Source organism: Salvia hispanica, chromosome 6 (assembly GCF_029641045.1).
Source record: "Salvia hispanica isolate PSC_SH4W2 chromosome 6, Shi_PSC_v1, whole genome shotgun sequence".
Lineage (NCBI taxonomy): Eukaryota > Viridiplantae > Streptophyta > Magnoliopsida > Lamiales > Lamiaceae > Salvia > Salvia hispanica.
In genome coordinates this window covers 18,606,105-18,628,631 of record NC_142697.1, presented here as the reverse complement: position 1 = coordinate 18,628,631, position 22,527 = coordinate 18,606,105, and the positions used below count along the sequence as shown (strand labels likewise).

Sequence of the window (22,527 nt, the reverse complement as noted above, 5' to 3'; positions counted from 1 at the left end):
AAACGTAAGGAAGACACAGATTTACGTGGTTCACCAACGTTGCGTTGGCTACGTCCACGGGCGGAAACGGAGAACATATATTATTCAGAGTGTTTTCAGATTACAGAGTTATGCGCCCTACTTCTATATAAATAGGCACACAGACGATGGGCTAGGCCCAACCGTTCGGCTAGTGGCAAACTATAACGGATTCAAGGTATACTAACACTTATTTTTTCCCCTTTCTCTAGTTAACAAGGATAACTTTTAAGGGTAATTACATTATACATACAAAAAATTTCTTAGAATATTTCAAACTAGAACGAAAAATTTTCAGTTTATATTAATCATGCATAAAGTTTCAATAGTCTTTCAAGTTAATACATTTTCTTCTTGTTTATTGTATTAACTCAATGTATGATAAGGTATTAACTTGAAATACTAATGAAATATTTTGTATAAATTTAAAATATGTTATACCAATTTAAGATTTTGATGAAATATTTTAAATGTATAATGTAAGCTTAAATGTTAATGTATATGTTAATGTATATGATTGATAATCATGTTCCTTACTCAAATTGAAACATAATAGAATGATAATTTTGAATTGTACTCTATCCATCTCACTTAAGATATTTAAGATGACATATTTTCCTTTTTATTTTGTTTCAGCTAGGATGACACTTATTTGTTGGAAACTTCTTCTCTCCAAATAATACACCAAACCACTTTTTCTCCCTCCTATTAAAATATTCATCTTTTTTCCCCCTCTATTTTAGTACTTACACCTGTTTTTTTTCTCTTTAATTAAACACATTAACCAATAACTCCTATTTGCGGAACGGAGGGAGTAGTACTTTTTAAATAGTGTAATCTCTAATTCTAGTCTAACCTTTAACTTCTATCTCTGCAAACCAGATCAAATTATCAAATAGACGAAATGTAAAATAGAGTTTCAAAGGATACATCATACTACAAAACAATCAACTGCAAATTGGACATGCAGGTCAGAAAAGTTAGTGAAAAAAATTTACTCACTCAATCACAAAGGAAGATCATCGACAAATCAAAAGCAACTTCTAAACAGAAGTAATAAAAAACTAACATAAAAAAATCAAAAATAAGAAAATAGCATACTACGAGCATATGCACTGAATCAACTAATTTTTGAAACATTTCTCTTCAACATCATCTATTCATAAAGTAAAGGGTGGTGTAACTTCTTAAAATTCAATAAGATGAGTTATGGTTTGAAATTTGGATACAAAAACAAAAAATACCAAATAAATTATCGTAATATATTGTCGTATACGATTCATAAGACGGTGTCGCGTAAGTAATTTATTAATAGAATACTAACCAATGAGATTTAGTGTTCCAATTTTATAATATGTATATTATAATAATAAAATGTATCGTGACATAAATGATGGAGTGCTATTTATTTGAAAAAATATTACTACATCGAGTACCTTCCTTTTAAATTTATCAAATCCTAAATCGATTTTTATCTTATAAAAGTGATAATACTTTTTTAAACATAATTATATATACTAACTTGGTGCAATATAATGAAAAATAATAGATACAAAGTTAATTAACATATAAAAATAACTAAAACTTGGATGGGGGGTGACGAAATTAATATTGATGGAGGGCGGGAGATTTGACTTTATCAACGGTAAGAATGAATAGGACTGGTCACGAGAAGCATCACCTCTTTTAATTGTATTGGATTGCAACTATTGCGTAAATCATTCTTTTGTCCTTTTTTTCAATTGGAATTTTGTAATGATTTTGCTAATTAAATATAGAGAGAATAAATTAGGGATGTGAACGAATGTTGTTTTTTTGCTAAGAAGAAAATGAATCAATTATTCAATTTAATTAGATGAGACCATCTCTAAAAGAACAACACAATTTTGATGCGGAGGGAGTAAGATTTAACTAGTTATTTTTATTATAATTCACACCCTCTTTGTAACAAAAACTTTTGTTTGTTTATTTTTCCCGAGTATAATTGTGTTTAGAAATTTCAAAGAAACTTGTTGAGATTCTGAATAAATATTTATCATTTGAATGACAGTTAATTAACAGACATATTAATTAGATAAACAATTTGCGATTAAATTATTAGTTTAAATAATAATAACAAAATATTACAACATAATATATGATTTCATAAATTTTAAAAATTGCTCCACATTAATATATATAACAAGTTATAAACTGTAAAAGGTATTATTGTTATTGTTATTATGATAATAACATTAGCTATTATTGTTATTATAATAACTTTTATTATTATGGTTATAATTTTATTAGTATTCCGATTAAATAATAGTATTAAAATCTAAAAGAATCCTAAAACTTGAAAAATAATACTACTAGCAAAAGGTTGTACTAGGATTCTAGTTAATTTTTTTTTACTAGTATTATTTTTCTTGTTGAGAAAAAAAGTCAAATAAATCTTGGAATTTAAAAATTAAGAGTTAAATTATTTTTTCTTATCATAATCCTGCCAAACAAAGAATTTTGAATGAACACTATTATATTGTGTGTTGATAATTTGCCGACCGCATACACAAAATAATCTTTGACGCGACTAAAAAGATGAGTAATTTATCATGTAACTGAGTGATTGAGCATTATTTAAAAAAAAACAATTATAGAGTAGTTGCTATATATGTGATGATACATTTCGAATTTTCGAATATAATTCATTTACAAGTGATAGTTTGTGAATTGCGGAAAAATGTTGGATGCATGAACATTATTGAGCCCAGAAATAAATCATAATGTCGAATATCTCTTATTGGTAATCAACATGGGCAAGTCACTGACAAACCTACTTATAATATTTCATGTTTTATATTATAAAATGAAGCATTCCCTAATCCTATTCAAGATGACATCTTTCCTTTTTTGTTTATTCCAATCAAGATGATCATTTTTCAATTTTGAAAATAACATCCTCTCTCTTCTCTTCTCATTAAAATATTCAACTATCTTTTTTTATCTACTTTGTTCCACCTAACAACTCTTGCTAAAATCTCATGTCACTCAAGAACGTGACCATGTTTAGTCGGACGGAGGGAGTAGTAATTAAGAAAAATACCATCCCATTTCTCAGGAGAATTGACCAATAAACCCAAGAGAGAGAGAGTATGGGGTTGTATGCATGTGGTTTCATTCTTTGAGTTCAGTGAGTTAGTCAAAAAGTATCAAAAGAAGCCCATTTCCATGTGCATCTATATGCACTCTCACTCTAATCAATAAACTTGTGGATTATTTGGATTTTGGATCAGAACCCCCATTCTCCAATCAATTACTACTTCACCAATTTTTTTTTTCTCTTACATTCATCTCCCCTTCATAACAAAATCACAAATAAAATAGATTCACAGGCTACATGACTAGCTTCATGTGGTATCTCTATTAGTCTATTATATGGAGTACTAGTATCACGTACTAGTATAAACGAATGCAAGTGCACGATAATTAAAATTTGATAATTTTACAAAAGAGGTAAAGTAGCACTACATTTCAGAACATATTCTAAAATTGAAGACATAATTCAAACTTTAGGCTTCTTCAAAGGGTTGTTTTAATCTGATGTTTCCATTCTGTTTTTATGCTTGAAAAAAGAGTACATATTGCAGCAACCGGTGATTTATGTACTTCTACTTTATCATAAATCATAATCATAATCATAATCAATCTTAGTGTAAGTGAAGCTATTCTCGTTCGGTAATCAAATGCTGTAGTATCAAATACTCAGAAATAAGGTAATGCGGAAGTTTTGGTGAAATTTATTTTTGATACCGGAAAGTATATATAAACCTTATTTTCCTACATTTAAGGCATACCACATTTTGCTCCTACATACTACTACTAGGAGTATATGTTAAATGTTAAATTGTTAATTTTCATTCCACACTGAAAATGCACAAGATAGATTGTGGTATTATACAAAAAAAATTATTACTACATTCCGTACTCCATAACAACTGAATTAACCGTAAAAAAAGAGAAGTATTTTTTATATTTAAATCATATATTCAGCATGGGCATGTGCTGTCATAGTGCATTACATATTGTGTAAATCTCTAACACTATCCTTGCAACTGCCATTGCAGGCTTGCATCCATCACACATACAAAATTCAGCTATACACAATTTTATAGTAGTAGTATGAAACGAGTTTGGAGAACATGTGCCTTGAAAAGTGTGAGATTGAAGAATGTGAAATAATACGAAAAGTCACTCTGTTTTTTGATGTGTGTGTGTGTGATTGGATTGGGCAAAGACCATAGAATGAATGCGAGCTAGAAGAAGCATGTTTTGTTGGCTGCCTTTTCCATGTGCTCTTCTGATTTATTTTCACATGCAATAAAGCATTCCATTATTAATACTATTATTATTATTGTTGTGTTTTTTCTTGACTTCATTGGCTGACAACACTGCAACCAATTTTTGAAGTCTTCTTCTCAGAAAAAAGATCACATCTACTATAATTGATTGACACATGTATAAAGATAAGAAAGAAAGGGTGATTCCAACATTCTATTATTCTAAAGTAGGAGTATTCATTATACTTTAACTTATACTAGTATCAAGTTACAATTCCTATTTTAATTCATCAATCTGCATGCACCATTATTATGAGACACAAGATATGTGAAATGTAAATAAGTATTTTAGAAAATCTCAAATTGTGGAATAATTTTGTAAAACCTCACATATATACATATTAGATGCCAAGTAAGACAAGCTATGACAACTAGGATTAAATATGCCACGTTACCCAGTCAGATTCGCTTCCAACCAGGCACCAGTCATGGAAGAAAAACACAAGCAAAGTTCATGATTTTCCATACCAACTTTATAGCTTATGGGAAATACCAGAGTTTTCAACTAATTAATTTAGTATTTGTAATTAAATACTAAATAATACTACTAGTAGTATATTGTATATAAGGAGAGATGGATGTGTACACTTCACTGACAATTGATCGTGGATTCATGTGTACAGTGCATAACAAACTAATAATTGAAGCTTTTATCCAAGAAGCTCTTATTGGAATTTATCTTTTTCTAGTTGTCATATTCTCTTAGACTTTTTCATATTTATTTAATGGAAGAGAAGCTAGAAATAAATGTGATCTTTATTTAGAAGTAAAGACAATTGGGGCAAGATCTAAATAACACCTAAAAATTAAATAGGTGAACCAAATTGATAGTACTCTCTCTCAGTCCCACAATAAGAGTCATGTTTTGTTATTGTGGTTTGTCATAAATTGTAAGTAGGTCGCACATCTACTAACTCACTTCACTGTCATTCTATTATAAAATTAACATAAAAAAGTGAACCTCATATTCCACTAACTTTTTTAACCCACTATTCTTTATATTTATTAAAACTCGTGCACACACCAAATGTGATTTCTATTGTGGGACAGAAGGAGTAATATTTATTGTTTAGTGTTTTTTTTTTCTAAAATGAATAATTTTATTTCAAGTTTTTCGCCCTGAAAAATTGCGGCCTAACTAATAAATACTACAAAAATTGAGAGATAACTAACTAAGTTATATTTATCCTATTTACATTCTTAATTGGTACAGTACTTCAAATCAGAATAAAAAGTGAGAATAATGTTGTTTTGAGATCGCTATCAATATTATGGAAAATTTTAGATTTTATCAACGAACAAAATAAAATTTTAAGTAGAGTAATATCAATGAAAAATTCTTAAACTAAAATTGATAGGGTGTGTTAAAGCCCATGCAGTAGTGCAACGGAAAGGGCGGCCACACGAAGGCCAAGCTAAAATGGGACGGAGAAGTATTAAACCGATATACTACACTTAATCTTACACCCATAAGGCCGAGAAAGGTATGAACCATCTCATGTTAGGCCTTGATTTTTTATACTAATATTCCTTGTCTTCTCTTCTTTTTCTAGCAAGAAACGATGTGGGACAAACTTTGGGTTGTTGAACTTAGAGTTGGCGTAGGTTTCTGGTTTAGTACGGAGTAGTTTTTATGCGCTAAATAACTATCCATCAATTAAATTCATGTATTTTTGTATTCGGATACATGTACTGATTATATTAAACATGAGAGTAACAAGCTTGTATCATGAACAAATAAACTGATTTGATGATTATTATTTACTTATATACTACTTCATACCAAATTTATTAACTTGAATATGTTAGTATGATTGAGTTTGCAGCTTGACGCCAAAGTTATGTTTGGCTACCACATGTCTATTTTGAGGTGATTCACTATCACCAACTAAAAACTTAATTGATTCCATTTTATTTGGTTAAGGGTTAATTAATTATAGTTTAGAACTCATACTAAAAAAATAGTTTCTAGCCTAATTTTCAATAAATTTAGTTTATAGCCCTAATTTTCTCTTATGTTTCATATAGTTCGAACTTTGAGAAATTTGTTTAATTATTGCCATAATCACGTTGCAAAATGTGACTATCATTGATCTTTGTCAAATTTATAGTATATGAAACGACATTCAATCTTCATGAAACCAGAGGTCAGGTCACTTAACCATTGATGGTCGAAATCACACTTGAAACTTGAAAGTTAGTCAATAGTGTCAACTTTCTATGACGACGTGATAGCTGCCGATGGAGATTTCCTTTGATGTATATTGCATTAGGCAATAGTTGATCGTCGTTTCATGTCATATTTTGTCAAAGGATAAGGGTTGCCACGATTTTGTAATGGTTGTAGATATAACTAGACAGTTTTCCAATGTTCAGGCAGTATAAAAATAGAGCTGAGAGTACTAGTAGCATTTAAATTCAAATACTATAGTCAGATTCTAGTTTAACAGATAGATTGGTGACACATAATAGTAGGTTAAGAGCAGGTGTTGTGTTTGATTGATGGATATTTGATGAGAATGGTACGTTGAAGGCACCGCAGAAGGTGTCAACGGCTTACCAGCAGCGGGGATGGCAAACCACAGACTGAGAGCAAATTGCTGCAGAGTCAAACAAGAAAAATAGCGATGGCAATTCAGTGTTCAAGAACTGAAATTCGTTGGAAAAACATGCGACAAACAACAGATTGATTCGAGTCTTGAAGGCACAAACTCATAACAGGCCCTTAGAGAGAACTGACAATAGATAATTACGAAGCTAAGACACTATTAAAAGGGTTTAGGGGAAAAACACCAAGACTTGCACATACAGTATATGTAGGGCATGGAAACATAAGAATCCAGGGAAAAATGTATAGATCCTAAGCAAACAATTTTAGGTGTTACAAGATAATGGATGATAATTGAATCCATAGTACGTTGAAACAAAGAACAGAATGCAAGAGAGAAGGTTGCCAACAAAAATAATTAACTCAAACTCTGAACCCTGCTGTTTCTTTTTCCTCTTGCTCTTTCAAACTTTCTTCCCTTAGCTCGCACATAAGGCTTAGTGTGGCTGTGGGGAACACCAGGAGCCGGACCAAAGTGCTTCACAGCTTCACGAGTGTTAGGAGAACCTCTCAGGAGTACCTGTAATGCAAAAACATCATTTAGCTGGTATTACAGAGTTGAAATGAAGATCATGTATATCAAATTTATAAATAGGGATGAATCAACAAATAACAAAAAACATGGCTTTTCATGGAAAAACAAAACCCTAGACATCTATGGAACGATCTAGGGTTCTATTCAATCATTGGCATTAAAACTATCTTTTTCTAATAGGTGTTCATCTCAAAATCATATCGCTCTCCTATAACAGAGATTCTTCTCATCTGGTTGTTAAAGATACAATGGAACAAAATTTCTAGAAAGTAGTTTGTCTACTGTAACTACTGAGAAGTTAAATACGGAGTAGGTACTTTTATTTGGCATTTCAGAGATAAACTATGTGATGTCAAAAACCATTACTCCAAAAATGCATGCAATACTCTCTTTAGCTTTCAAACATTTCTAAATTATCAATTCAATTAGGCATACAAAACTAGCACATGATTTAACTTGGTACACTGTTTTCAACATGTTGCATTGGTACGTCATCAAATTCATAAGAGTCAAAAGAGGAAAACAAATTACCGTATTTTGCCCAAGAGGAGCCCTAAGAGCGAGCTGGTCAAAGGTCAATCATTCACCTCCAGCCTTCTCAATCCTAGCTCTGGCTCTTTCGGTAAACCTCAGTGCAGTAACCTTGATGGCAGGGATGTCATGCACCCGAATATCATCTGTCACAGGCCCTACAACAACAACAATCTTCCCTTCCTACCAAAGACAAAAACATAAAAACCAATTAACACTTGTCATATAAAAACTATTAGGGAAAACAAGTGTGAATAATCAATCAAATAAACATTCGAAATCTTTAATATGATCACACTACAATAACCAAATATACATAACGAATAGTACTAGTACATCATCCCACACCTCATACACATAGAATAATGAAACCTAGTGCCAATAGATAACTAAATTGACTCTCAAATACCACATATTGGTTTTGTCACCATAACACTATTTCACACTATTGGGCAACAATTCATTTTCAGCTTATAATGCGGAGTAGTAATATTTTACAGAGTCCTTTGTAGTATTAGATTTTTCCAACAGTACAGATTTCCCACTGATTCTCAAAGATTACTTTTTTCCTAACTGAATATCAAACCAAATTAAAAACACCAACACAAGTAATAAAATAACAAAACTTAAAAGGCTAATACATAAACATAATAAAAAAGCGACTACCTTGGTCTTCATGAGCTGTGCGAGCCGAGAGAGTGAAAGCGGAGCTTTGTTGACCCTGCTCATGATCAAACGCTTCAATACCACCGCATTGAATCGGCTCGCGGTCCTCCTCACAAGAAACCGGTACAACTATCACATCCAAAATTCCCCAATCAGATCCATCATACAATAAAATCTCTGGTGAGAAGGAGAGAGAGAAACCTTGACGAGAAGTTTGAGGTAAATGTCATTGGATTTAGGCGCGGTGCGCTTGGTCTTCTTGTTCTTGCCCCCGGCTTCCAAATCAATACCCTAGACATAACATAAACAAACAGTTAGAGAAAACTGGTAAGGCGGAATCACGTAATAAATGAAGCTTGAAACGGAGATCGACGGCACACCATGGCTGGAGCTAGTTCCGCAACACCGGTTGGAAATGGGGATAAATTGTGGAAGAGGCACAAAACTAGGGTTTATAGTCCATATTTATGTGAGATTGAATATGGGTCAGGATTTAATCCAACTACAATTTTAAATTTTAGACTTAAAAAATTTAATCATAACTACAATTTGTATGCTTTAGAGTTGGCCAAACTGATGAAGTGCGCTCAAAAAATCGAGAGTCGAGTGGTGGCCCAATCAAGAAAAGAGCTCGTGGTAAAGTTAGAACTGATTGTAAGGCAAAGATTTCCATTGTGAATCAACAAATTGTGAATCAACTACAATATTCACTGAAGGCCATAATCATGGACTTTCTACTCGCTCAAAGGTGCATTTACTCCGATCGCACCGTAGTATCTCTGTTGCGAAGAGAGTGCTGACACAACAATTTTCAGAAGCTAATATACCGACTTGTCAGCAAATGCAACTACTGGAGATACAACATGGGGGCTTGAAAGTGTAGGTTGCACTGGAAGATATATCATGAATCTCGAGAGAGATATGAGGGATGAACAAAAGGGGATCGATGCCGAAACTTTGGTAGAATTCTTCACATCTGAAAAGGAGAAAAATTCATCATTTTTCTTTAATTACGAGACAAATTCAGATAATAGGTTCAGAAGATGTTTTTGGACTGATCATAAATCAAGGAGTGCTTATAGTGTATTCGGTGATGTTGTTGTGTTTGATTCAACCTATAACACTAATAAGTACGGAATTATTTTTACACCATTCGTAGGAGTAAATCATCATCATCAAACAATTGTTTTTGGTCGTGGATTTCTAAGTGATGAGAAGACAAATCATATTTGTGGCTGCTTAATAAGTGATAAGGCTCGTTTCATGCATCGGTTTAAGGTTAAAATTCTGTGCATTTGGGGCGCTAATGTGCGTTTATGAGTTCAGGTGCGTAGTAAATCTGCCGGACCCAGGAGTTGCTGTTACCTGACCTGGCAGATGCAAAAGTGATGGAATTGAAGTAAAAATCAGACGTCGTCGTTCGGACGTGGGAGAATCAAAAGTTGGCGACAGGAGCAGAATGGAGCGAGAGTAGATTATTTTAAAGAGTCTTACTCAAGGGCAAGAGGGTAAAATCACCAGAGGGATACCCTAGAGATCAGAGCCTCACATATATAAGGAGCTCAACCTTGAAGAACAAAAAAAGATCGGTGAACAGCCACTTCTACACTTTCCTAGCTCTAGCTCTAGTTCCACACTAAAAAAATTTATTTCCTCTGCTGCGCACTTGGACATGGAGGATTCTGGCCACCGTGGTTCTCATCGTTATTATCGTTATTTTGCTGTGTAACACCGCCTTGTGAAGGCGAAGAAACAATGTTACTTGCTTTTGTTTAGTACTTTGTGGTTTTTAAGTTCGTAACTCTAGTTTCTGACTTTGATCTACTGGATTCAGACCCATTTCTAGTTATTATGGAAGTTTATGTTTGCTTTTGTTGGATCTCGCTGAGTTAATCTTATTTCTTGCATTTACTTTTGTTCTTTGTTTGTTGTTGGATGTTTGGAGCTGAGATCTGTTGGTTTGTTGTTGGAGGTTGGGGATTTGCATATGGAGATGTTTGGATTTGTTGAATCTTAGTGTTTTGGAGTTGAAGTTTCGCATATTTGGTACTTGATGTTTACGTTGTGCATGAGTATGGCTATTTAATTTCTGTTTCTGCATCCTTTAGGTCCAGTAGCGTAGATCTGTTAGTTTACGCTTTAATTTCTTGTTTTAAGTTTAGATCTAAAGTTTGCTCTGTTTTCATGGTGTTTAATACTCTGTTTTATCTGCTATTCTCGTCTGATTCCCGAAGAAGATGAAGTTGTTGGTAGTTAGAACCAGATCTGCTTTATGTCAATACTTTTCTGCATGTACTTTACTTTTTCTGCATATCCTCCAGACCTTGTCAGTACAATCTGTTTTGTCTCTTTTACTTTTCTGCATGCTTTTCCAGACCCTGGTAGTTTAAGGAAACTTGTCTTGCTTTTCGCTTTATGATTGTCTGTCCAAATTAGGAAAGTCTGTCTAGGTAAGTTCACTCCAGCTGTTTTAGAGTCCTAAAATATCTCAGTCATGTATGTTCCGTACGTCCCCAGTTCTTAGACCCAGTAGGTCAAGTTAAAATTTTCTATCTCTTAGACCAAGTAGTTTTATGTTCTCGACCCACAAAAATTGCGTGGCAGCAGCCAACCCCCCTTTTTCCAAAACATCCTCAAATGCAGTTTCGTAACACCTTCTTCCTCGTGGGATCGATCCTTTACTTCCCTGTGCTAAGTTGTAGTATAGTGGGTTGAGGTTTTTGAAGGAATAGAGTGCACCCAACGACCCCTTTCTGATAGTTTCATGATCTTCTAGCCTCTGAAGTCTAGTCGAATCCTCTGGACCGGTTAAATCGAGTGATATCACATATAGCACAAACCTGCACTGCACTTCTAGGACCTGTCAAAATGGCGCCGTTGCCGGGGAAAGCATGGTGTTATTTGCTGGGATGTTATTAAATGTGCTGACTTAAAGCAAAATAGTTGGATATTGTTGATATATGAATTGCGGCATAAGTGGGTTCTAGCATACTTTAGTCATGCATTTTTTGCTGGGATGTCAAGTAGTCAAAGATCTGAGAGTTCGCATTCATTTTTCAAAAAGTATGTCTCTCACAAGAACTCATTGATGGATTTTATCACTCGATTCAATCGGGCACTAAGACACCAAAGACACAATGAGTTAGTTGTTGATCATATTGACATGAATGAGCATCCCAAAATCAAAACACATTGGCCGATGGAAACACAAATGGTTAAAGTGTACACGAAGAAAAAATGGACGGAGTTTCAAGATGAAATGAGTTAAAGTCATGGTTGCTTTGTGGAGCATGCCTCTACAAGAGATGATATCACGATTTACAATGTGGTAAGTTGAAAGAGCTAAAGGGAGTGTGACTGTATGTATGTATGTAATAATAGTCAGACTTCTCAGATCCAGAGAATCCAATAGATCACGGGGTCTAGGAACTCAGAGAACTGTTGAAACCATCAATCGTTGGGCACACAATCTTCCCCTGCTTTTCAAAACCCCCAACCCAAAGTACTAACAACTAGTATAAGGAAGTAGGGATCGAATCCCACAAAGATGGACGCGTAAGAGAACATGCAAGAGATTTGGACACTGGGTTTGGCTGCTGCCACACATTTTTTTTGGGTTGAGACTTAACTACTAGACTCGGGAAATGCAAATGATCTATTCTAACAGCTAAACCTAGGCAAATATAACGGAAACATGCATGACGAAAACAAGACGTAAACAGGATAATACTCCAGCGATGAAATTTTACCAGAACTAGTGAGTAACTTTTCCTAAAGCGCCTAGACAGATGAATAACAGATCGTGGGGACCATTTTTCCAAAACAGCAAGGTACGAATGAAAAACTGCAAAATAACTAAGTAAGGGTTCAACTAACAACTAGCTTCATCTTCTCCAACAATCCTCGATCACAAATTACAGAAAACAGAGCAAACAACGAATTGAAACAGAGCAAGCTGAATTAAACCATCAGATTACGATTAACTAAGGAAATTGAACAATTCTACTACTAATCGACGAAGTAAAAGAGAGAACAAAACTAAACATCCAAAACCATGCAGAAATATAACAGATCTAAGCATCGGACGCTTCATCCGCTCTGGATCCAAGCCATCCACAACAGACAACAACCATTCTCATCTCCGATTACAACAATCCAACCAAGTTTCACCCGATCAACCACAATTCAACACCATTCAACTCAAACAACTCAGATCAAGTGTGGAAAGCATCCAAAGTGAAACAAGAAGCAACGTAAACATGAAACGAAAACATAACAGAGATTTCCATAGCTAAACAAGTGCGATTTCAACAAATTTTCAACAAAATAAGGCCGAGCTTCGAACAGCGAAGACTCGGGAAATTCAGAAACAGAAATTAAAGACAGAAAGCTTTAAATTGTATCTTCGCCTCGCTTAGAGACGATGTTGCACAAACCGATTATCAAACCATGAACCGAACCCCAAATTTGGTACCCCGTGATGTGTGTGTGTAGAGTGTGAGAGAATGAGCTAAAAGCTAAAAGATCTATATGGAGCGCGTTTCGCGTGCTCTTATTTATAAGGATGGAGTTGAGCTTCTAGATCCTTCCTTGAATTCTCCATTCTGCCCTTTGTCTAAGATGCTCCTCCGTCTGGTGAATTTCCTTCTTTCTGCTCACTTTCTCTGCCAGATTCCTTCTCCAGGCAATCTTCTTCTTTCTTCCTGGATCTGGCATTTTTCTCTATACACTTGGCTTACAAAACCTTGTTAGACCCAAGAAATTACAGAATTTAACCATATAACCAATGCATGAAATTAGCCTTATCATAAGTTTTCAACGTTGTTCTTCCTCAAAACCAAGGCTACTCATGCATGATAGACAAAGAGATCATATATCTTGTAGTTGTGGAAAATTCGAGTTTGATGGCATTCCGTGCAGACACATGCTAGCTTTCTTCCGGATTAGCCAAATATTTGAACTACCCGAGAAGTATATACTCAAAAGATGGAGGCAAGAAGCAAAGATTGATTATGCATCCTTGACTGATGAGGGGATAAAGTTTTTGGATGAACAACATGATTCCTTGCATGGAAAAATCAAAGAGATGGGTGGTGCATTGGTGCTAGTTCAACAACTGTTCCCAGTAGTCAAACAAGGAAGAGCTCAGATATAAATATTGGCGATCCTTCTAATATAAGAACAAAAGGATGCGGTAAGAGAATGTTATCGTCAAAAGAGAAGTCAACTTTAAAGGCTAGAGCTTGTCATGGATGTGGGCTAAGTGGAGTATCACATGACAAACGTAATTGCCAAAAACTGCATGACTGGTACGTGAATAACTATTGAATTTTATCATTTATATTTTATGGTTGTTTTAGTATTCAATCAATTTAACTTTACTATTTTCCTCTTATCTTCAAATTTCAGATTAATGGCACACGATAGTTACAGTGGCGATGATTTTGCAAACGAAAATGACTGATCTCCATAGTTAGTGAAATTATTTTTTATGTTGTTTTTGTATTGCTGCTAAGATAATATGAGAGTACATCTAGGGCTGGGTAAATATATCGAAAAAATGGTATATCGATCGTATCGTATTGAAAAATATCGAAAAATATTGAATTTTCGGTATACCGAAACTTTCGGTACGATACAATACCGTATCGAAAGTTTTCGGTATGATAACGATATGAATTTTCTTATACCGCGATATATCGTTTTGTTTCGAATATACAATATATATCGATATTATCTGTATGCCGAAATATATCGAAAATCAATATGTATCGATAATTCGATACATATCATTTATACCGATGATGATGATGGTAATAATAATAATAATAATAATATAATTTATTTTTTTAAGATTTAAAGTTTAAACCATAAATATATCCATATAACTTAATTATATATTTTTTGATTATGAAGATGTGGACAATATTTATTTTATTATGTTAAAATTATATTAATTTTGGTTTTATTTTTCAGTTTTGAAATTATATTTTTTGGTATACAAGTATTCGAAATGGTATAAAATTTTGGTATATCGTACGAAATATCGATATACTGTTCAGAACGGTATACCGAAGTTTGGTACGATATACCGAAATTTTGAAACGGTAACGGTATAGTTTTTTTCCATACCAAAATTTTGGTATACCGAAATTCGGTATATCGAAACTTTCGAAATAAGTACATCTACATTTTTTATAAGAGTAATCATTTATTTTTCATCTTCTTTATGCATTAAATTTGGTTTTATGAGATTGGTCATTTATTTAGTGTTATTTTTATGGACAAAACATGTACAATAATTGAACTGAAATAGGTACTTGTGAACAAAACACACATAATAAAGAATAGACAGTTGAATAATTAGCAGTATTTTTCAACAACTTCAAAGCTAATGAATGGAGTACTAAATTGAGATCTATTTTATTTGATCAGAAACTTATAACGAAAATTAGATTTCTTTAATGATTATGCATCAACAATAATTCAGTTATTATTAGTCACTTATATCAGGAGTAATCAACCAGCCGATATAGGTAGTCTGCTTTTGGAAGCTGAGCATCCATTCCATGCCTAATCTTCAATATCAGTTATAATAGTATGAACTATTCATATCACCTAATAATTCTGCATATTTGGAAGAAAGGTATAAAATCAAAACATCAAACACTAAAACATGAGCCAGTGACATATTAGTCTATAACAAAACCCAAATCTTATTCTGATCAATCAAACTTTCATCATATTGGGGACGATCATGATAATTGTGCCAAAAAAAAATTTAAAATCAATTATTCAAAAGTTCAAATAAAATATGAGTATCTCAATATTCAAAAAGTCACAAAAAATTTGACAAGTGCATATGTTCTTGTTTTTTGCTACACTGATGCAACAAATTTTAGTGTCTAAGTTAATCAGAAGAAGAGAAATTATTATGATTCACTACATCTCTTCTAGTTTCATCTTCCAAGACTATATTCTTGAAAAATTACACCAAACATAAAATCCACCCCAACCGCACTCCCCTTCTTCCTTTTCATTAAATTGAGGAATTCGACCGATGGGGAAAAAACATTCACCCAAAAACCAAGTGTTGCCACCACCAGATCCCTCTCCGGATTGCCCACGGGATTACACCCTATTGCGCTGATCGTACTGCTGTTGAACTCCCCCACCGTCGAGACAAAGTTTATATCTCGGCGGTCGCCCAAGTCTGCAGATCCGCGAAGGTCATCAACCCCTTGGCGTAGGGGTGCTTAAACGGTTCTCCGGTTCTCGGTTAACCAGAATCGGAACCAGAACCGGTCGGTTAATTGAGTAACCGGACCCGAAAAATTCGGTTCCGATTCCAGTATCGGTTCCAACTTTTGAAATAAAACCGGTTCCAGTTCCGGTTCCGAACCGGAATCGACCGAGTCCTAACCGGGAATCGGATTATAATTCAATTTTATTTTTTTAAATTTAATATACTAATAAATCTAATATCATTAAATTAATTTTGAATTAAAGTAAAATAATTTGAAACATTGAGTGATTTTTAGATTTAAACACTATTAGATTTGCGAGCTTTGTTTTCTGAAGCATTTAAAATGTTTAAACCGTAATACTTTGACTCTACAATTATTTCCCCCAATCCATTTTACAACTACAATGAGCATGACATCATAAATTTGTTTTTAATTTCCAAAAGAACTTATACAAATACAATATCATTTCATATGATAGAAATTTAACTTTATATTTATGTAACAATTCATTTAACATGCGATTTTAACCTATTTGTGAATAATTTATTAACTGTTCCGTTATAAACCAAGAGTAATAACAAGATCAATTAGTATTGGAAATTTCAATGAATATTTTTTTAGCCAAAAAAGGGAAATGGAATTTAATTTTAAAACTCATTTTTTTAAAAAAAAAATTGCTAAAGTTTAGAACTCCTATTTTTGTATTAAAAAATTGCTAACATAAACTAGTCCGACCTACTACACTTGGCATCACTCTTATCCATATATGAATATTATTGTATTGTTGGTTTGTATTTTTTGTGTATTTATTTGAATTTTTAGGTATTGTTTATTATATTTCTAGATGTTGGATAATTATTTTTTTAGTATTGAACTATTTAAAACAATAAATAAATTCGGATTAAAATTACACATCGGTTCTGGTTCTGAACCGGAACCGATCGGTTCCGAAAAAATAATTATCCAACATCTAGAAATATAACAAACAATACCTAAAAATTCAAATAAATACACAAAACATACAAACCAACAATACAATAATATTCATATATGGATAAGAGTGATGCCAAGTGTAGTAGGTCGATTCCGATTCGGAACCGGAACTGGAACCGGTTTTGGAGTTATTTTAACTCATTTCTGACTGCAAGAGTTATTATTTACAAAATCCAACATATTTACTTTTGAATTCTTTTTTTTAAGAGTATTCTCCCAGTTTATTGTTTATCATTTCATTTATTGCTACTTCTTACTTATTCAGAATTGTTATAGAATTGTTATACTCTGTTCAAACATTACATTTAAGGGCATGAATGGTAGCTAGTAAAAGCCCATACACACACATAAAAGCCCAAACTATGCGGAGCTGTATCACTTTGTCGACTGCTTGGTAGAGGCGGTCGAAATCAGGCGACCCGGCACAACACAGTCGGATCTCAGGGATATCCAAACTAAAATCAGCGTTCCTTGCAATTCACTATCCCAGAAATTTTGAGGTATTACGTTTCCTCGCTTATCGATTTGTGGTTTATGCAATTTATCCCCAAATTACCCTCTTTTACAGTTGAAGATCTGAACAACAGAGGCGGGCCTTGCAAGTGTTAGACGGCGAATTATCGACCAATCCGAAAACCCTCAGGTACGTAGGTCACCCCGAATTGGCCCCTCCCCAATTCCTTCCCGATCGAGTACTTCGACTTCACGTCCTCAAACGGCTTCCCAAGTATGTTATTCGGCTCCAATCTCTGATTCGGAGTGTGGGGAACTGGAATTGGCGGCGGCGGCGGGTGGTGGCGCCGCCTCTCAGGGATGGGGCGGTTTTCGAATTGGGCTGGGAAATCGGTAGGTGGTTTTTGGTAATTGGTCGCTTTTTCTGGTGTGTAGCTCTTCAAATCTCGGCTGTGGTGCTCCTTCTTGTTAAAACAGCCGCTCATTTTTGTCAATTTCTCTCTTTCTCTCCAAATTATGAACACAAAATCATTAAAAAAGATTGAAACTTGGAGGTTAAAAGAGGTGGTTCTGTGAAATCGCGAGTGGGAATGGGATTGAAGGAAACGGAATTTGAAAGAGAAAGGGAGGATGCACGTCCTTATAAGGAGATCATGCGGAGAAGATGGCTCCAAGTGGGAAAACCTGCGCGCTAAATATGCAGACAGGGAAGGACGACAGAGGGAAGGAGGTCGTTTGTCTTCTAAAAGGATGGGCAAATCGGGCTTCACAATTTGTACTATTAGGATCCAGTAAACAGGCAGCGGTCTACCAAATGGTGGATTAGGCCCAACAATGGTGCTACCAAACACCATCAAAGCCCACAAAAACTATCCGCAATTGTGGGAATATAAGTTAACTGAGATTTGAGCATAAGCCCAAGATTTCTACCGATCGCGCCCTAAGTATATGTTTTTTTTCTCTAAACTTCAATAGCTCATTTCTTTAATTTGTTAAAAGATTTTCAACCATACAATTTTTAGTGGATGACAAAAGGTAGCTGTGCAAAAGTATATGAAGTCATTGTATCAGGGATCAAGTCAAATATTGTGTTTTGAGAGATGTGGATATATGTCTAATACTTATTTAAAGATGTAATTATTTTCAATCAAATAGGCTAATGCAAGTTTCAGTTATTTTTATCACTGGGCTGACATATTCATTCTCTACTTGTTTGGCACCCCCCGGATGCTCCTGGGTGAAACTGAGCTTTTGTACTCTGCTTAGGGCAGGGTCAAAGTTTTGAGGCAGAGTTTCTTGTTCTATTTTAGAGCAATAAAATGTTCCCAGAAAATAGAGAAAAATCGATGATAATTGAATCCATAATACATTGAAAAAAAACAGAACTCAAGAGAGAAGGCCAAAATCCCCTTTTTGGTCTTGCCAACATAAATAATTAACTCAAACTCTGAAACCTCTGCTGTTTCTTTTTCCTCTAGCCCTTTCAAACTTTCTTCCCTTAGCTCGCACATAAGGCTTAGTGTGGCTGTGTGGAACACCAGGAGCCGGACCAAAGTGCTTCACAGCTTCACGAGCTTTAGGAGAACCTCTAAGGAGTACCTGTATTACAGAAGCATGGTTTAGCTGATATTCCAGAGTTGATATAAAGATCAAATACATTTCAAAGTTACAAATAGGGATGAATCTATAAAGAACACAAGACCTGCCTTTCCCTGCAAGAAAACTCTAGATATATATGCTACAATCTAGGATTTGTTTCATCATTGTCATTGATATTTTCTTTTGCTACTAGGTTTTCATCTCCAAAAATAATGTCTCTTTCTATAACAGACATTCTTTTCATTTTGATGTTAAAGATACAATGGAACGATATTTCTAGAAAGTAGTTTGTGTAGAACTACTGACAAGTTAATGACATTTCTTTCCATTTCAAAGGTAAAATATGTGATGTCAAAAGCCATCATTCCAAAATGCATGCAGAACTCACTATAGCTTTTAAACATTTATAAGTTTTTGTTTCAATTAGGCATGCAAAACTAGTTTAAAAAGAAAACAACAAGATAGTAACATCAACATTTTCATTCATCAGTTTCTCAACTTAATGAAAAAAACCACATGAGTTAACTTGCTACACTACAGCTTTCAAGCATTTATAAATTTTTCTTTCAATTAGGCATACAAAATTAGTTGAAAAAGAAGACAACAAGATAGTAACATCAAAGTTTTGATTCAACAGTTTCACAACTTAATGAAAAACAGGACATGAGTTGACATGGTACACTGTTTTCAACATGTTGCATTGGTATGTCATCAATTCATAAGAGTCAAAAGAGGAGAATAAATTACCGTATTTTGCCCAAGAGGAGCTCTGAGAGCGAGCTGGTCAAAGGTCAAGCATTCTCCTCCAGCCTTCTCAATCCTAGCTCTGGCTCTTTCTGTAAACCTCAGGGCTGCAACCTTGATGGCAGGGATGTCATGCACCCGAATATCATCTGTCACAGGTCCTACAAGAACAGCAATCTTGTCTTCCTGCCATTGACAAAGGTATGAAAAAAAATAATTAGCATTTGTGATATAACTAGCAAGGACAACAAATGTGATTGAAATCGTTAATATGATCACACTACGAGTACTAAATATACATGAGTAGTACCAGTGCGTCCATCATCCAACAGAATACATCTCATACAAATAGAATAATACAACCAAGTGCCAACATATAAATTAATTGAAATTCAAATATTAACACAATTTCCCAGTATTGGGCAACGATCATTTTGAACTTATAATGTGCATAACGTTTCATTGGAATAATACAAACATAATTAACTCATTAGGTAAGATTAAGCAGCCAATCGACAATAGTATAAATATTTGGCAATGCCGTGATACATGTTTCACTACAGCATAAAAATACAAATTTTCCATTGATTGCCAAAGATTCTTTGTTTCCTAATTGTTGTACTAATTGACACCAACACAAATAATAAAATACTTCATCAAAACTTAAAACGCTAATCTGTGACATGAACATAGTAAAAAGGCGATTACCTTGGTCTTCATGAGCTGTGCGAGCCGAGAGAGCGAGAGCGGAGCTTTGTTGACCCTGCTCATGATCAAACGCTTCAAAATCACCGCATTGAAACGGCTGGCGGTCCTCCTCACAAGAAACCGGTACAACTATCACATCCAAAATTCACCAATCAGATCCATCACACCATAAAACATCTGGTGAGAAGAAGAGAGAGAAACCTTGACGAGAAGTTTAAGGTAAATGTCATTGGATTTAGGCGCGGTGCGCTTGGTCTTCTTGTTCTTGCCTCCGGCTTCCAAATCAATACCCTAGACATAACACAATCAAACAGTTAGCGAAAACTGGTAAGGCGGAATCACGGAATGAAGCTCAAAACGGAGATCGACGGCGCACCATGGCTGGAACTAGTTCTGCAACACCGGCTGGAAATGAGGAGGCCGAAAACTAGGGTTTGAAAGAAGCAACTGTCCAGTATTTATTTGGGATTGAATATGGGTCATAATTTAATCGAATAGGCCCATTTGTTGATAAATTTTGAAGACGGCCCACAGTAATTTGATTTTGAGTCCAAGTATTTATCATAAATGTCACCCAATCTTTTATATCTAAATTAACTTAACAATTTATGGATCCAATAACAATTTATTGAAGGAAAGAAATCTGACGTGACATAGCAATTTCTAATATCATCATAGCAAATTTGTGAAAATAGTTCATCATCTGTATACTTAGTAAATGTCAATTTTTTATTTTATTTTGTTTTGTTTTGTGAATGGTACTTTTCTTATGGGAGTATAAATTCCGATGGTCGGATTTTCTCATCGTGACTTGGTAGACCTTATTTCTAAATTTGATGCGATGGTTTCTCTTTGTTGAGCTTTATTTGCAAGATAAGTAGGACTCCTACTCTTCAATAATGCTATGCGGCCACAATGTGACTAGCCAAACGGTGGCAGTTTTATAAATAGTTGAAACAAATAATATTATGAAATAATAGTGTTAGATAGTGCTCAAGTATTTTTACATAATCACCCTTATCCTTCCAATTTTGAAGAGAGAATACACATTTAATTTCAAATTAAAATTAAAAATCAGTCTCTCTTTATACTAATTACAACTCCATTTCCCAAACATAATTATTATCGGATCCATAAAAGCAATGACCAATTTAACCCTCAACTAATGAAGTATGTAAGTTTATTACATATATCAAATTTTTTCTCTTAGGTCATCTTTTTATTTAGAAAGGTTTCACTATACTCAAATAATTTTTATATTATTATAATTAATAATTTTTCATTTTTAATTTAATTTTTTCTTACTTTAATCTTTATTTGATTTATTTTTCTATTTTTTTTACTTTATTATCTATCCTTAACACATTATACATCCATTTCTTAAGCTTTGTGCCAAAAAAAAAGTGTCTCAGACTCTCAGCTATGATAACATTTACCGTAACACTCCAAAATAGATCTAGTCTAACTGTATAATTATAGTTATATTATAAACTAATTGTGATTCTAAAAAATAATATTAATAATAAATAGTAAATAAATAAGTATACTAAATCATATGAGTAATATAAATTTCTAACATCATTTAGTGTTATGATTATCAAAATTATGGACTGTTATATAGCATCACGAGTTCATATTAACAACGGCTATAGTTTGATATCATGTAGTATTATGTAATTACTTAGTAGGGGAGTGTTATATTGCTAAATCAATACTTAATTGTTAACTACAACTAAATAATAGCCATTAGATATTCAAATTAAGGGCCTAGATCATCAACTTCGAAATGTCAATACGATTAACAAAAAACGTCAATAAGGGTATTAAGGTCAATTTACAACAAATTAGTTGTAACTAACTTTTGAAAAATATCTCATAACTTTAAAACGCATATATCTTTCTCGATTAAAATTATTTTTTCGCACATATATCAAATTAAAGATAATTTCATAAGGATTCTAACGAGATCTCACTTGCATTTGTTCCGACGTCAAAATTTGAAAAAAAATTCAAAATTTTTTAATTTTTTCGTACAACACAAATGTCAAC

General features: G+C 33.8%; 2 protein-coding genes and 1 pseudogene across 2 annotated transcripts; 1 reads left to right on the top strand and 2 right to left on the bottom strand.

Annotated features, from left to right (window-relative positions):
- Positions 1–7,231: 7,231 nt before the first annotated feature.
- On the bottom strand, positions 7,232–9,178 carry LOC125206330 (large ribosomal subunit protein eL18y-like). The gene is made up of 5 exons (XM_089060631.1): positions 9,115–9,178; positions 8,936–9,025; positions 8,735–8,863; positions 8,069–8,251; positions 7,232–7,522 (listed from the first exon to the last, which is right to left on the bottom strand). Exons 1-4 carry the CDS (start codon positions 9,115–9,117, stop codon positions 8,117–8,119), a joined length of 357 nt encoding a protein of 118 aa, XP_088916757.1. The 5' UTR covers positions 9,118–9,178; the 3' UTR covers positions 7,232–7,522; positions 8,069–8,116.
- Positions 9,179–11,694: 2,516 nt separating this feature from the next.
- LOC148923313 (protein FAR1-RELATED SEQUENCE 5-like) lies at positions 11,695–14,062 on the top strand (annotated as a pseudogene).
- A 4,685-nt stretch (positions 14,063–18,747) lies between these two features.
- LOC125207669 (large ribosomal subunit protein eL18y-like) lies at positions 18,748–20,999 on the bottom strand. The gene is made up of 5 exons (XM_048107106.2): positions 20,855–20,999; positions 20,680–20,769; positions 20,479–20,607; positions 19,774–19,956; positions 18,748–19,026 (listed from the first exon to the last, which is right to left on the bottom strand). Exons 1-5 carry the CDS (start codon positions 20,855–20,857, stop codon positions 18,868–18,870), a joined length of 564 nt encoding a protein of 187 aa, XP_047963063.1. The 5' UTR covers positions 20,858–20,999; the 3' UTR covers positions 18,748–18,867.
- Positions 21,000–22,527: the final 1,528 nt, after the last annotated feature.

Bases quoted from the DNA above. Each gene is read 5' to 3' on its own strand.
- LOC125206330 (XM_089060631.1), bottom strand. The intron at 8,864-8,935 runs GTTTCTCTCTCT...TGGATGTGATAG, and splicing joins ACCTCAAACTTCTCGTCAAG to TTGTACCGGTTTCTTGTGAG. The intron at 8,252-8,734 runs GTAGTCGCTTTT...TGTCTTTGGTAG, and splicing joins CACAGCTCATGAAGACCAAG to GAAGGGAAGATTGTTGTTGT.
- LOC125207669 (XM_048107106.2), bottom strand. The intron at 20,608-20,679 runs GTTTCTCTCTCT...TGGATGTGATAG, and splicing joins ACCTTAAACTTCTCGTCAAG to TTGTACCGGTTTCTTGTGAG. The intron at 19,027-19,773 runs GTAATTTATTCT...TCTGTAATACAG, and splicing joins CTCCTCTTGGGCAAAATACG to GTACTCCTTAGAGGTTCTCC.